Source organism: Hippocampus comes, unplaced genomic scaffold, assembly GCF_001891065.2.
Source record: "Hippocampus comes isolate QL1 unplaced genomic scaffold, H_comes_QL1_v1.1 scaffold473, whole genome shotgun sequence".
Classification (NCBI taxonomy): domain Eukaryota; kingdom Metazoa; phylum Chordata; class Actinopteri; order Syngnathiformes; family Syngnathidae; genus Hippocampus; species Hippocampus comes.
Window position 1 is genome coordinate 166,337 of NW_017806230.1, and position 16,181 is coordinate 182,517.

Sequence of the window (16,181 nt, forward strand, 5' to 3'; positions counted from 1 at the left end):
GGGGGGGGGGTTCCAATGTTCGGTCAGCACTTTGTTCCAGCTGCAGCTGCTCTGTCAGCGCCAGATCAAGAATGCCTGCCCTCTTCTTGACTTGGGCAAAGATTCTTTTGTGCACCACTAGAGGGAGGACACACAGCGGCTGCCGCGTGGCCGCACCTGTCAAATTCCAGACACTTGTGAGGAGCGTTTTGCGTCTTTTTGGCCTGGATGAAAATCATCCTGCTGGCATTTGAAAATGCTGAACGCACGCAGGAATCCATTTGATCAAACACACACACACTGCACGATGCAAGCGTGACGCTGCTGCCAATGCGGAGTCCAAATATTTGGACCGGCAAGTACCTTCAAACGGACTCGCAAAGATTTCCGAACTGACATGCAGGCGACATGCCACAAACATTTTTCCATCAAGCCAAGGAGCATTGACTTGCATGAGCAGGGGGGAAAAAAGAAATAATAAAAATAATAAATCTATACTGTATATACAGTATTGCATTTGGCCTCCATAATAGCAGTACGGTCAAAATTTGCCAAAGTAACGGTTGCTCATCCCTAATTTGATGGTTTGCGGCTGCAGCGCATGATTTGCGTTCGGCATCGGTCAAGAACAAACTGTAGCCACAGAACAGGGTCGTGTGGCAGAAGCTGTCGGAAACGGTCACGTCAGTCATTTCCGGGGCAAAAGACGATTGGAGAGACGCCTCCTGACCCAATTGAAGGCAAAGGGTGGGGGGGGCACACCGTAGTGCGCAGATGCGACTAAGAGCACACTGCCAACTGGAACTAAAGTTGCCTTTCCTTGCTGCCGCGAAGGTCAAAACGTGGACGAGAACCGTGGAGACACCTTTGGCGGAATAAAGACGACTGAAGCGCTCACCAGGTTCTCTTGTTGTCGAAGAAGAGGACCAGGAAGAGGTGCTCGCGGGCTTCCTGGGTCATTTGCTCCCCGAGTTTGAGAACGTCCAGCGGGGGCACGGGGATGGGGACGCCGCGGTGGAACACGCCCTCCCGGGGCATTTTGGGGTCGATGATCTGCACACAGGCGTCACCGTGTTCAAGGCGGCGCGGCCGCAGCCGAACGTCGCGCGGGACTCACCAAGGCGGGATACGAAGGGTAGCCTCGGCACTTGGCCCACACCAAGTCCAGCGCCTCCAACGACGCGTAGTCGTCCGACGTCATCCAGCATCCCGCCCGCGCCCGCCCGCGCACGACTGACGGGCACAAAAAAAGGGGCGGGGTGAGCGCGACGCCACCTGCTGGCCCACCTTCTCGTCTGCCCCGCTCCCCCCAGACTCACGGTGCGAAACTCCCCGGGAGCCTCCGACCGAGTACGACTCGTTTTCCGTGCCGGAGGTCTCCTCGCTGCTGTCCTCCTGGAAGGCGGAGCGCGAGAAGGACGCCTTTCCGCGGCCCTGCTTCGACGGCGTCGTGCTGTCGACACAAGAGGAGAACCGGGTCCGTGACGGCACGAACGCGATCGCCATTGCGATTTGGGCTTCCCACCGCCGTAAAAACAAAGGCAAGAACAACGGGCCCCACGGCCGGCCGCGTTTGAAACCCTGCAGGCCCCGCCTCTTAAAGCCGCGGGCGTGGAGATGAACTGCGCGCGGTACTTCCTCCTGCGATTTGGTTTTCGGGGGAGTTCACAAACATTCACCACCCGTTTCAAACGCGGGCTTGAAAAGGTCTCGATGAAGATGTGCCATTTTGGCGTCATTCTTCAATGAGACGGCAAGGCCGGCCCCCGCGTTGGTCAGCGCTCCATCGCGCCCCGCAAGAAGGGACATCTGACCTGGTCCGGTCCGAGGCGGCGCTGCTGCTGCTGCTGCTGGTGGACTCGGAGTCGGAGCTGGAGCGCGGAAGACGCGTGTCGTTTCGGTACACGCGGAAGCTCTCCGTCACGGGCTGGTTCCCCCCATCGAATCCGTTGCTCGGCAGACCTGCGCATCGGAGTGGAAATGTTGAGGCGACGCGGGCCTGACAGATGACGGGATACGCGATGCAAGTTGACGCCGCTCATTGGAACGTGTCCACGACAGCATCCGGCCGGCGCGCTCCGCGGGGACGAAGAGCAACTTGATTTCATGGCACCTTGAAGAGTACGCGATGACGACGAGCTTTGACAAAGAAAAAGGCATCATCCCCGAAGCAAAGCCGGACATCATCACAAGTACAAAGACAAAGACGGACACGCGGTACAAATCAGCTGCCATTTGATCCGATGCAGCGATTTCCCACGTGTGGCGCGGGTACCAATAAAGCGCCCTCTAGTGGTATATCGAAGAAGAAGAAGTACTGAATGAAACGGAAACGTTTTTTTGTTTAATCCAGTAAGTTCTGCCAGTACAGCTCACTTGGATTTCCACGTAATCTTTTCGAACATCATTTATTGCGGTACAGCTATATAGGCGACATTATTTTAATGTTGGTCACTACCAGGAAAGCCAAGTAATTTTGGGAGTTGGCTGGAGTAGAAAAAAAGGATTGAAAAAAAGAGAACATCAGCTAAAACGTACCCGGCAGCAGATCGTCATTGTCGCTGTCGCTGTCGGAGGTGGAGCTGGTGCGGGGGCTGCGGGGACGCTTCCTTTGCCTGCCCGGCGACAGCATGGGCAACTGAGGGGGCCCGATGGGGCTGGGGGCGACCCCTGCGGCCACGTAGCCCGGATCCCGGTTTTTCGGGGGGCGTCCGGGTCTTTTGGGAGGGCCGGCCATTTTGGGATTCTTCTTGGAGAAGAGAACGGACGTCCGGCGGCCCACCTCCGGAGCCAAGGCGGACGACGACACGCTCAGATCTGGTGAGAGTGACCAACAACAACAACAACAACAACAAATATGAAATGGGGCTCAAACAAAAAAAAAAACTGAATCGAACTGAATCGACAATCCCCCGAAATTTTATTCCTGCCTTTATCTGTAGTTTACACTCTAAATACACAACACACAATCCCAAACAATTGAATCTCAAACTTGTCTCCCAACATCACCACGAGAAACATTTTAAAAAAACAAATTTGCAAAGATTGGATTTCTGGAAGAGAAAGAATATATATATATATATATATGGATATGTCAGCGGTTCTTCACCTGGGTTCTATCGAACCCGGGGGTTCGGTGAATCGTCTCAGGGGTTCAACAGAGACTCTGCCATGGAGGTTAAGACACAACCGACTCAACATGCCAATGAGTTAGGACACGCCCGCTTGGCCATCACTGGATGCAGATGATCATATGACATTGCTCGTGCAATCAGTGCAGCGGGAAATTTACTTGGCTCAGTAGTCAACGTGTGACTGTTGCAATAGTACATCGTGTGATTTTTTTTTTTTTTGGAACATTTTAATACATTCTATGTACCACATCACGGAGCGTGATGGGACTCAGCGTCATCCTATCTGCGTGTTTTGTCACGCCAAGTTGGACAACTCTTGTCTCGCGCCGGCAAAACTGAAGGAACACTTCTCCAATCAGATTTTTCTTTTCCACCAAGGGTTCGGTGAACGTGCATACGAAGCGGTCGGGTTCGGTACCTCGAACAAGGTGAAGAACCACTGAGATTGATAGATCGAGGTGGTGCCCGGCCGGGCACATGCGACAAAGGCTTTGAGCACAGGCTAATCTTCCCTCCTTCCCACGACACAACGCTTCAGCTTGACTCTCGCAGTCAAGATGCGGGTGAAAATGTGGGACACAGACACCGTATAGAACAACACTCTTCCTCTCCTACCCTTCCTCCGCATTTGAAACGGATTAAAAACAGTGTCTACGTATTGAAAGACAAAATCAAGTCAATACGAGTGAGTGCCTTCCAGAATGACAAGAAGCGGGAACTGACGGCGCGTCATCGTCTGGGTGTGAGCCGGGCTCCACATCAGCTCCGGCATAAGCGAGCTCATCGGGTTTGTCACGCGCCCGAGATTCAAGAAAGAGCGACCAAGTGGGGGACTGCGGCTCTCCGGGCGTTGCAGTGATCAGTTCTATTCTGTTGCGAGAGCGCAACGGAAATCAAGATGTCGCCTATTGTCAAGAGCCATCGAAATTGGCGGCTTTCGACAGCGTGCTGGGGCCTTCCACAACAGAGAGATCTAAGACCGCGCGACTTTGCGATTGGACGGGGCTGCGGCGCCGTACCGCGCGCCTCGGGGCCTTTCCGAAAGGAACGCAAAGTGTGAGCTTTTCAGCAACTCGGGGAGAGGCGAATCGGCGAGAACGCGAGCGACGGCGGTACCGACCCTTGCCGCCCAGCTCTTGACTGCTGCTCTCTTCGCCTTCGTCGTGGTGGCCCGCCGACGAGGGGCGATGCGGGAGCGAACCTCGATCGGCGCCGGGCCCTCCCCCGAGAGAATCCCGGGCCCCGCCCAGGGCGCCTTCTCGCTGGTGCGCCAGTTTCCTCTTGATGATGCTGAGCTCCTTGCGGAGAGCTTTGGCTCGGCGGGACTGGCCGATGCTGTGCTTCCCCGAGTTGGCCTCCTCCAGACGCGCCTGCACGTAGTGCAGCTGCTCCTCCAGAGGCAACCGCCGCCTGTTCTCCGGCACCAGGAGCTCTACGGAGGGATCGACGCGGCCACAAAGACTTGAGCGGCGCGTGAAGCACATTCAGCTTTTGCCTGAAAACTACCAGTCAACTTCATCGGGCCGCCCCGAAACTTTTGAACGCACGAGGTGAGGCGGACTGTCCGAAGCTTCCGGTGAATCGCAGGGGAAACAAACTTGGAATGAGAAGCATAATAATTTAAAAAAAAAAAAAGGGTTCTGGCAACAGCTCTGATGAGAAGCGGCAAGGGCAGACCGCTGAGCGCTAGCTACTTGCGGCGATGCGGATCGCGCGCCACCGTCGATTCAAGGTGACCCAATTTTTGAAAACTACTTTTGGGGTGAAAGCGAAACGGGTGGGATGCTACGGGTGCAGTGCGCACAAACAGCAAAATATACCGTATGAATAATACGCACGCACGCCCCCATGTCCCCCTCGCGATCCACTCGGGAGCATTCTGCGGATGGACGCATCGGGCGGCCCTGATTCAGCAAGACGATGCTTCAAACGTCAGCTCAGAAAATTCCAATTCAGCGTTTTTTGGGGTGCTTTTTTTTTTTTTTTAGGCTGCTACTAATGCTAATTGCAAGTACGCCACTCACAAATGTGCAAATCCGACTCGAATCCGACCCGTGCCTTGTTTGATGGCGACGTAGCGTTTAGCAATCGTCCAGAGCTCGGGCGCAACGTTACCAGCGCGATGAAAACCTGAATTCTAATTCGACCTGGACATTTCTGGCGCAGCCGTCGCATATTGCGCAGCTCAGCTCCTTGTTGTCGAAAAGGAGCGGAATAAGACAATGCATTCAAAAGTGCGGAGGAGCTCAAATGGAGAAGTTCATCCAAAAAGAAATTCCATCTGAAATTAGTTTTCTGTGTGTTTGTGTGTGTGCGGAGCAGGTGTCGCGGGGCAAAGCGACTTGTGTTTTGCGCGCGTTCAAGGATGACAGGCTAGTTTTGTCTGGAGTCGCCCAGAACGCAGCGGCCGGCTCACCGTCTTCATTGGACGACAGCGGCCAGTCTCGTTCTCGCTCTCGCTCGCGTTCCCGCTCCCGCTGGCGCTCCCTCTCCCTCTCCCTCTCCAGCGCCCGTCGGGTGTCGGGACTGGCCTCCCGGGGCAGGTGCATGCCGGTCTCGTAGTCGAAGCCGATCCTGTCCGCTTGCCGCCTGGCGCTCCTGATGACCACCCCGCCCATCTCTCGGAGGCGCAGGGCGGCCCGGTAGAACACCGTGTCCTTGGCGTTGTACTTGAGGCAGTTGTTGACAATCAGACCAAAGTCGCCCTCGAACGCCTCAAAAGTCAGATAGCGGTGGGATTCCAGAAGGTTCCACATGGTCTGGAAGTCCATGGGCGTGTCAATATGGTCCAGGTAGTCCGGCACCTGCGGCCACAGCGGGCAAAAGCGGTTTTGCCGCCGATGCGGAAAGCCCGGGGTTCGCACGACGCGGCTAGAAAAACGAGAAGCGCGGCGACGGAAGGCGGGTTCCCGCGGGACGCGCTCTCGACGGCCAACCCGCACGGCGACTGACCTCCGCGAGAGGAACGGGCTCGGTGAAGAAGTTGTTGGTGTCTCTCTCCTGCAACTGGTCCAGCGTGCTCCTCAGCAGCACCAGGAGGGGAGTCAGTTGCATCTCCAGCGCCATCTGCTGCATTTTAATCTGAAAACAGAAAAAGGAGACGGCACCGCCAGTTCGAGAGAGCGCACTCGTCATGCACGTCGCTTACACCCAACTTGCGGCCTTTAAAACGTCACCCGAGTTGAGACACGGCTCCGTTCGTGCCTCTTGCTGTCGAGCGGAACGGCGTTTCGGTCTTCAGCCCGTCGCTTTATCGCAGTTAACTTATGGGACAACGAGCTCCTGACTTGGTGGAAGGAATTTTGGGAGCACTTTGGCGAATTTCAATCACCCGCGCGCATCGCGTCTCGTCTCACCGTCTCCCTCTTGAGTTTTTCTCTCTTGCGGATGAGTTCCACGAGCAGCCGGGCTCTCTCCAAGTCGTGTCGCAGTCGCTGCCACGCCTTCAGTTGCTCCTTCAGAACCGTTTGTTTCTCCTCGCAGTCCCTCTGCAGCGGCGAGATCAAACGCGGACGGGGTGACGCGCGGTCAGCGAGAGACCACCGAGCGGCCGCGAACGGAGCAGCCGGCGACGTACCGCGGGAAGTTGGGCCGACGGCTGCGGCGGGACGGGCTCCGGGTGCCGTTGGGACTGCAGGTGCGTTTGAAGGCGTCGCAGCAGCGGGACGCCGTTGCGGCTTTGCCTCTTCAGGGTCCAGTAGCTGTGAAGCCGTTGCATGAACTGGCTCTTCCTGGGTACCGTTAAGTTGCTGGTGATTTTGCTCAGCCTGAATCAAATCAAACATCAGAAATGAGCTTGCTTCAGCGGATTTGGTTGTCGTGGGTGGTGCGTTCTTGTCAAATTTCAGGATCGCCGGAAAACGCAGCAGAATCTTTTAGCGCAAGCCAATTTGACCCCCGCGTCGTCATGCCCAACTCTCTCAAGCTTTTTCGCCCACTTTTTCCGTAGTTGAGGTCCAACTCGTGACGGCGAGGACTTTTTGGGCTGTTGTCGTTTCAAGTATCGGTGGCCGGTATCGGCGGCAGCCTCTATGAGTATCCGATAGCTCCAGAGAGCGCCGCTATCGGCACTCGCACATTCTCTTCCATTGAGTACGAGTTCCTGTTCTGTTAACAAGGAGCTGAAGGGCCAAATTCACAAGAGGCGTCAGACGCCTGGACATTTCCAAGCTGGCACTTCCACCCGTATGCCTTTCCGTGACTCTTTCTGTCCGTCTCCAGTCGCAACCTGCCCACAGGACTCGCCCCGACCGCCGAGCAAAAGTCATTTTCGGGCCGTTTGCTCAGCATGGTCGGCTGCGTGCGCATCATTTTCGGTGAGTTCGCAATCAACGTCAGTTGCGTTGGCGGCAGCGAGGTCCGTGCAATGCAACCTTTGTGTTCAGACGTGGTTCCGTTCATCGTCATTCATCTGGGGACATTTCGCACTTTTTTTTTAAACGAATTGCTCGGTTTAAAGGTAGCTTAATATTGTCATTTCAACATTTCTCTTCTTCCAAAGAGGTGCGACGCTTTTCTGTCTCAAAGTTGTCATGTTTGCTGAGAGACAACGTCGGCGACATGAACTATTGATTTCGTCGACGAAAATACCATCAGATGACTAAATTCGGACTAAAACTTGAATTCGTTTGATGCTCAAGACTGGACTGAAAACGACATTAAAATGAAGTCAAAAGTTGAAAGAAGGTGAAATGGTGTTCCAAACGGATTTGGATTGTGCAGTTCCGTTGAGGCTGAAATCCCCCCCCCCAAAGCCCAACAACCCCTCGGCCCAACTTACGGGCCTAACGTGCGTGCGTGACGGCGCCGCGCAGTACCTGTGAGGGGGTATGCAGGGGACGGACACCACGGGAGCGGCCGCTCGTCTCTCGGCCAAGATCTTCCTGGCTCTCTTCATCTTCAGCCGAGACTTGGCCTTGGCCCGCTTGGCCCGCTCCGAGCTCCAGCCCCTGGAGTCGTCGTCGTGGCCCGCGGCGGGCTCGTCGTCGTCCTCCGGTTCGCCTTCGCTCTGCGAGGAGCCCGCGCTGGCGCCGCCCGGCCCCCCCGCGGGCCGGGCCGATCCGGGAGGCGTGTGGATGTCGCAGTAGGCCGTCTTGCGGACGCTGAAAGAGGTTCCGTTGGCCCCCGTCTCTCGGACGGGCTCCATTTTCATGTAGAGGCCCGCTTGCTGCGCGCAGGTGACGTGGAAGGCGGTGTAACAGTTGGCTTTGTGGCACTGAATGCAGGCGCCGGAGCCCCGCTGCTTGCAGATGTAGCAGGTCAGCTTCCAGCGCGCGGGGGGGATGTGCTCGATGCTGTCGATGGGCTCCAGGAAGACGGTGTTTGCGAAGCACACCTGACCAGCGGCAAAGAAAAAAAAAATCGAAAGCGGAGGGCGCGCAATGAGTGTCAAATGCCGGTGCCGGAATGCTCTCGCCGCGGCCTAAGGATGGGCGATTCGGTGACATACTGCGGATGGGTCCGAATAACGCAGAGGCGGGACAAAAGTCGAGGCTCCGCGGACCGCGTCCGGTTGGCACCATTTTTTTTTTTTTTTGGTACGGGGTACTTTTGCTCAAAACGAATTCCCGTTGCAGTATCCACCATAGCAAACGGTCGCACTGTCATCGGGCGCGCGGTCGCTTATGCAATACGATTCGTCAGATCGCCACGCGGAACATTTCACTTTCAAGGACGTTGCGTTGAAAAGCGTCTCTTTTCAACCGAGCGACGTTCCCAGGCGCAACTCGAGACCGTGGCTTTCCGTTTCCTAGCGACGGCGATGCTTTTAACTTGCGCGTTTGAAAGGGAAAGAAAACCTACGCGCGCCCCTCGGGGTTGTGTCGGCTACATGGAAGCTGACCTCCGGGATCCAGAGGGCGCACACCACGTGAGCCCAGCGCGCGTCGTCCGTCTGTTTGAAGGCTCCTCCCTTGTTGGGGCACAGGGCGCAGTCCACCGCTCGACTGGGCGACTGCAGGCAGCGACGACACAACCACTGGCCCTCCGGGATGTACGGCACGCCGTAGCACTCCTGGTGGACGGCCAGGTTGCACATGTCGCAGAAGAGGATCACGTTGCTGTTCTGACAATCGCCGTCGTTGCAAATGCAGCAGACGGCGTCCTCGTCGATCAGGGTGCTCGGGTCCGCCTGGTAGAAAGCAAAGTCGGCCGACGTGAGACGCGGAGGTCGGCGAGCGATCCGTTCCCTCGGACGGACGCTTCTTGGTTTGCAGCTCCGCAGTCAAGTCAACAGCGCAAGCGGAAGCCTCGACGTCGACGAAAACGCGCCGACGTCCGTATGACGACCGGCCTGCGTATTGATGTTCAACGATTCAAGACACGGGCCAAGTCATCGCGAAGCAGCGAGCGCCGGTTTAAAGCCGCCCCCAACCCCCGAGAAAAGAGCAAGAATGGCTCCGATTAAAAACGGAAAGGAGCGCGGCTGCAAATGGCGTTGCGGAACGTAACTCGCCGCTCGGTGGGCTCGCACCTCGCAGTGCTCCGCTTGCTGCGGTACCTTGTTGTGGCTTTCAAAGTAGGACTCCTTCTCGAGACGGTCCATGAGGTACTCGAAGACCTCCTGAGGAATGGGCGTGACGCCGTCCATCCGCCGCTTGTCGTTCATGATGTCCAGCCAGATGTAGTCCTCCTCGTCGATGTCGTACTCCACCTCCTCGTCCAGCTCCTCCACGGACTTGTCCATGTACCTGAAGCCAAACGCCCGCGGCGGCGCGAGTCACACGGACGCCACCTTGTACGCGCCCACTCCCAACCCAGGCTACACTTAGCTCCTCCCCAACATACAAAGTCGAGGTCCTCGTCGCGTACACTTTTCGACGGAGGCAAGCGGACTTCTGCAACGCGATCCAAATGAATTTCAACACCCCGAAATTGGCCCACAGAAAATGCCGCGTCGGTGCGCCTGGAAGAGGCGGGGCCGAGCGAGGCGGCGCCATCACTTCGACAAACTTCCTTGACCCCAACGGCAGCACTTGGCTAGTTCGGAAAGGCTTTGGCATCTCGGGGCCTTTGCGAGAGAGCACGCAAAAAGCCAAAGAGGTGAGAACTTCTTGCAATCAATTGCGTACGGCAATGTTTCCAAATTTGGAGAAGATGAGCCTGGTTGCCAAATAGCCCAAAATGTAGAGGACGATGCGACGAGAGAGAACCGATTCAAGGACAACTCTTTTGACGTACGATCCATGACTTATTTGGAGACCTTGTTTTATATCTATTGAATTGATCGACTTTTTGTCTTCGACTTTCTCCCTTTCATAATTTTGCTGCTGGAAATTGGGAATTTCTCCACTGTGAGACAAATCACTTATTTTTACTTGTCCACCTGCTCCAATTTCAACCACTCCACTGTCACTCTTCTCTGATTTCTGTCGTCTTCCACGCAAGCAGCCCAAGTGGCTTTTTATTCCTTTTCGAAAATGAAGCAGCAACACACAAGAGAGATTGATGTTGGCTCCATGAGCTAAATCGTGATTTGATGACAAATGACTTGATTCATCGATGAATTTGGACACCCGGATTCTGCTTTGACTTAGGAAAACAACATTTTCTGACACGTTTTGGACCCAAGCAAAGACCGAATCAACGATTGACATTTTCTGCACTGTCGATTTGAAATAGTATGTCCCTTTTTGTCTGTTTGTTTGTTTGTTTGGAATCCGATTCGTTCATGAATCCATTCTTAAAATCGGCAAATCTGACCTGTAGTAAGAGGACGGGCGCGGGGGCGCGTCGGGCCTGTCTTGGTCCAGTTCGCGGAAGACGGCCTCCGGCAGCTTGACGGCGGGGCCCGACTGGGCGCCGTGGTGATAGGCCGAGCCCTCCTTCTTCTTTTCTTTGCTTTTATGCTTGCCAGACTTGGGCGTGGCTTTGCCCCCGTTGGAGGACGGAACGTCGGGCCGCTCGTTGCCGGCGCCCCCGGCCTCGCCGCCTCCGCCGTCGCTCCCGTTGCACACCCCCGCCGAGTGGACGCCCGGGACGGACGGCGGGTCGTCTTCGCCGTCGCTGTCCTCCTCCGACACGACGTCGATGTTCTCGAAGATGCTGATGCGGTGAACGCGCCCTTGGATTTCCAGCTCCACCATGCGCTGCGCCTGGGCGTAGGTCATGGCGTCCCTGCCGGGGGACCGCGAAGGCTCCGAGCGACCGGGGCTGCGGGGCGAGCTCCCGCCGTGCCCCGGCCCCGCCCCTTGCTCGAGGTCGCCGTCGTCCAGATCCAGCGAGCCGGCGAGCGGCGCGCGAGGCGGCCGCCCTTTGCGCTTCTTGTGGGGCGCGGCCTGCGCGGGCGGCGGGTTGTCGTGATCATAGTGGTACAGGTGGTACTCGATGCCGCTGTAGCTCTTGTAGACCTTCCGGCAGCTCTCCACGGGACACTCGTAAGGCGGCTTGCTGGCCCGCAGGTTGTGGCAGAAGGTCTTGACGTCAAAGTCCAGCCCCATCACGCCAACGGCGGCCGCGGCCGGCTCGGACGCTGCTCGGGCTTACATCTGAAAACAAGGCGGGACGTTTCAAGCTTGTGGGCGGCACGCTGCCGTGGCGCACGGTGACGCCGCCCTGTAGTCTGTTGCGCGCGGGGTAAAGGTGTCAGAATAGCTCCTTGACTGGTGTCACAAAAGACAGAATCCCCCCCACCACCACCACCATAGTGTGAGGCACCCCTGGAAAGACTCTTGCGAGATCGTCCGCAGAACGCGGGCATCTCGTCGTCTGCCTTCAAGTCGTCCGCGTCCTCAACACCTTGAGCCTTGGCGGGCGAGAAGCGAGGGCGCAACAGCACGCTGAGGTTCGTCTAAGCCAGGAACTGCCAGGTGCTCAGCAGACACGCCGCGGTCAAGTAGACACGTGTGGCCCTCGCCTCTTTGGAGACAAGCTGCTTGAAATCCCACTTCGGGTTCTGCGTTTTCAGTCCGATTGAGATGTGACCGTGGAGCATTTTCATCGCGTTTGGTCATTCGCTTCATTTGAATCGGCACGTGTGGCTTCGTGTAAATCAGCTATTGAAGGGGGAAGTTTATGCTTCAACTTTTGTGACACCGGGCTTGCATCCTAAAACTCGCTGACAGAAAATTAAAATGAGTTGCTGTGAGACGATGACACAATGGTCTTCAAGCGTCCGCGTGCAAGTGAAATGTTTGCATATTTGGGCAGGTACTTCGCTGGCTGTACTCCAAAGCTAAGGAACAAATTCATGCGCCGACTAAATGACCCAAACATCGGACTCATGGGGCGCTTGGCAAACAGATTGTTGGGTTATACGGCAAAGCTATTAAAGGGCTCTTTCTTGTCTTTGTTTTGGCACATGTCGGAATGGTTGTTATGATTATCTTACTGGAAATGTTAAGACAAAAAATGATATTAAAATTGCTCTATTTTCACCTGGTATGTCATTTGAGTTTAAAAAAATGCATTGCTCAATGTTACCGTGTTGTTTTTTTTTACCGTGCCATGAGACATCTCGAAATCGTGTCATATGGTGTCGATAAAACGAAATCCGTGTGCAACTCCAAGTTTGTGTTTTGCGAATGAAACTCAAAGACAACAGAAACACAGACAAACAAAGCACTTAGTGATACCGGACAACTCTCGTTTGCACCCAAGTTACGGCATTAGATGGTGACTATGTTCCAAAGTCTTTCGGTCCTCGTAGTATATTTCGCATATTTTCGAACTCGAGTTGGCTTAAAGTAGGGGGGAACAAAGCCGTTTCTGGTGGCCGGCGATGATGTCGGAGGTGTAAAGTAAACAATACGAAAACATCCGAATACATTGCTACGCGTGCCAGAGGCAATAGCCAAAGTTGATTTCTTTTTCCTTTTCGTATTGGCGAATGTCAAGTGTGTCAACAAAGCTAACTGAAATCGACGTATTCTCGCCTGGCGGGTGTGTACAGCACGTATGTGGCGAGTGAGCTTTTTTTTGTTTTGTCGCAGCTAAACGTGCGTTCAGTCTTCATGTGTACACTAACAGCGAGTTGAGGACTAAACTTCCGCACGTCAGCAAAGCTAACGTTAGCGTAGCACGGGGCCACTTGTCGCCGCAATTGAGCTCGTGAGCACCCCTCCGCCTCAAGAAGCGAACACGCGTCTGAAGTGCAAAAAGCACAAAAAGAAGCACACGAGCGTTTTCGACGATCGGCTTGTTTCGCGCGATCTGGGACGCTCGTTGACTGCATTTGCGAGCATTCGTTAGCTTCCAACCTGGGGGCGTTGCGGGGGAATTTGGGAACTCTTTCTAGCCGATCGAAAGGCGAACAAGGACATTCGGTCTGCAAGTTGACTTTCGATCAGCCTTTCCCTCCAACCGCGACGAGCACCTCACCGCTCGGCTCCAGTCTCGACTCGGTCCCCGCCGAGCATCCGAATGACAACATTGCGCTCTGCTTGGAATTTAGCGCTACGCCTGCCGGCGTCAGCTAATGTTCCCCCAACGAGCCACGAAACGCCACAAAGCAGCCGCCCGCTCAGTGGGGCCCAAACGCTCGCTGCTTTATTCTCCCAGTCTTTCATTTATTGGCGGATTGCAAGCGACGTTCACTTACTCCTTCCATCGCATCGCACCCAGCCTTTCGAGGCTCACGCATCGACGCCGAGTGTTTCCCAGGTCCCAGGAGACGGCGTTTGAGGCGAGCGCGCGGTTGTTTCAGGAAACAATGTACTCTCGCGGGCGTCGCATTGCGTGCGGAAAAGAAATCCAAAAAGAAAAAGTCGGGGAGAAACGAACGATTCGGTCAGTTGGGCCGAATCACAAAGGGGGCCGCCATTGCTCCAACAACGCCGTCGTCTTGGGCGCCCGTCCGCACATTCGACACACAAAGCGGGAAAACGGGGAACCTTTCCCAGACACCCCCCCCCTTCAGCTTTCGCCTTTGTTACTGGGTCACATTTTGGGGGTTCGTATCAACTTGTTTAATTGGCCTTTGTAATCCCATGTGATCAACATCGTTCTCATGTCGCGTCCGAGCGAATCTGCCGCTTTGTTGAATATCCATCTTCGACCTCACGAAATCGAAAACTGCCGTCTTGGTGGAACGTGTTTATTCATAAACTAAAATAACAATCCCAAAAATATTGACGCCACCATGTTTTAAATGAGTCCGAAAAAGTGTATTTCATGGTATTGTAATCCACTGCTCTGAAAAATGGAAGCAGGTGGGGGTGTAACGACCCAAACGGTTCAATTCAAATATATTGCACAAGTCATACAAAATACCGAAATAAATGTTTGAAAAGTAAGAGTTGTAAAAGGTTTGATTCAAAAGTACCGTACTTAAAATCAAACAATTTGAAAACATTTAATCCAGTCTCCCATGAACCACTAGACGGGTGCCTTCGGTCCATCCATCCATCATCTGAGCCGCTCATTCCGACACGTTAGTAAGAGTGGCCGGGTGCTTCCTTTCAAATCAAAACAATCCTATGTGACCGTCAGACTGAAAATATTTATTTGTCTCTCAACACGATCAAACAGTGCAGCGGGTCGGATGAGTGACGCAGCGTGTCAGGTCAAAGTCATCTCCACCCCCCTCCCCCAACGGGAGCGTATTAACTGTGAGGGAACGCCAGCCGCCACCGAAATTTGTCCAGCGAGTCACCTTCCTCTGCGCGGAACAAACAAAAACAAAGCAGAAGCGCCCAGAGAGAAATGCCAGAGAACAAAAGTCTCTTTCAACCGGAAGTACCATATCTCCCCAAAGAAGAGGATTCTGCATAAATGACTACAAAAGTCCCAATTCCAAGCGAATTGATACTGTGACACCCAAGCCACCTCTGCACAAAGTTGAACAAAATAGACTGTTGACACGTTAACGACTCTGTACAATTCACAGCTTGCAAAGATACTTGATAGGTTTAAGTTGTGACTTGCGCACGGAGAAGAAAACGTCCGTGCTTTTTGCTGAGCTGTAAGAATGGCAAACGCTTCAACATAAAAGCGCACGAAAAAAATTGTGCAAATCTCAACTCTACAATTTGCAATCGGTGGCAGGAAAACCAAAAATGCTTGACGCAACACAAAAGGGCAGTCATGCCGCTCAGTTTCAGGAGTTTTCTGTTTGGTACCGTCTGCTGGTGTCACTAACGGGCTCGTATGACATGGCATTAAAAAAAAAAAAGATCCAAACTTCTGCCCACGTTCTAAACTGTCCAGTTGAGACGCGGCGTCGCCGTTGCCGTGCTTCTCGTTGACGTTGTTCCGACCTTGGCGCACGTCACACGAGGTCATTGACAAGGCCGGTGCACTTGAGAGCCTCCGCACGCCAGCTGCCCCGTTCTGCCCACGGAACCGCGGACACGGCTCTGGATGCGGTCGTTGCCCCCAGATGCTCCGAGAGCAAATCTTGTGCCGCCGTCTATGAAAACGAGACAACCAGCAAAACAAGAACCGTTTGACCTGAAAGAGGCTCGCGTCCGCTGGCGGCGTCCTGTCCCCTTCATTCATTTTTCTTTTGCGTGGCAGCAGCGTCTTTCATCACCACAGCATACTGCCAAAGGAGAGGTTTCCACCCCCCCCAAAAAGTCATTTGATGGTTTGAACAAGAGCATTTGCTGTGTCGATATTGCAGTGCTACAATGGCATTGTAAAGCAAAAAAAAACGTGTCCGCTGCAGTGAAAAAGACTTGACTCGAGTGAGCTGTGAAATCAAGGACAGAACAAGTTGAAGGTTCAAGGCACGACATTCCGTCAACGTGAATACCATTTGGTTTCTGAAACCAAAGCCACGGCTTTTGGACTTCCAATGGAGTGTTGAAAGTGCGCCCGATTGAAATGGAAAGTGCTCAGCCAAAGATAAAAAGGAGCACACTGGACAAGAAGCATGCACGTCTTCGCTTTCGCCGAGGAAACCTTCCGTTCGGCTCCAAGCGGTCGTTGAGGGGACGCAGTCCTGACACGCTGACGACGTACCGCGGCCTCCGGGTTAGCTAGTCCCGGCGGAGTTTGGGCGGGGGCCGTTGTCGGGCTCGCGGGCTCGGATTCCCGGTTCGGCCGAGGTGAAAAAGAAGCTCGCCGATGCGACGGGACGCCGCCGGGCATCGAGGGCCGCGGGAGCCACCGTCCCGCCGTGGCGGCCCG

General features: G+C 54.7%; 1 protein-coding gene across 1 annotated transcript in view; it reads right to left on the reverse strand.

Annotated features, from left to right (window-relative positions):
* brpf1 (bromodomain and PHD finger containing, 1) overlaps positions 1–14,383 on the reverse strand; it is a 16,868-nt gene extending 2,485 nt beyond the window's left edge. Inside the window, exons 1-15 of the mRNA XM_019856362.1 lie at positions 13,651–14,383; positions 10,815–11,599; positions 9,613–9,802; positions 8,956–9,243; positions 7,931–8,448; positions 6,691–6,880; positions 6,470–6,601; positions 6,066–6,194; positions 5,530–5,917; positions 4,234–4,545; positions 2,518–2,796; positions 1,794–1,941; positions 1,299–1,432; positions 1,097–1,212; positions 878–1,032 (exon numbers count right to left, since the gene is read on the reverse strand). Of these exons, the coding sequence (XP_019711921.1) occupies positions 878–1,032; positions 1,097–1,212; positions 1,299–1,432; positions 1,794–1,941; positions 2,518–2,796; positions 4,234–4,545; positions 5,530–5,917; positions 6,066–6,194; positions 6,470–6,601; positions 6,691–6,880; positions 7,931–8,448; positions 8,956–9,243; positions 9,613–9,802; positions 10,815–11,551 (3,716 nt within the window). The 5' untranslated portion in view covers positions 11,552–11,599; positions 13,651–14,383. The remainder of the gene's footprint in view (positions 1–877; positions 1,033–1,096; positions 1,213–1,298; positions 1,433–1,793; positions 1,942–2,517; positions 2,797–4,233; positions 4,546–5,529; positions 5,918–6,065; positions 6,195–6,469; positions 6,602–6,690; positions 6,881–7,930; positions 8,449–8,955; positions 9,244–9,612; positions 9,803–10,814; positions 11,600–13,650) is intronic.
* Between the last annotated feature and the right edge of the window lie 1,798 nt (positions 14,384–16,181).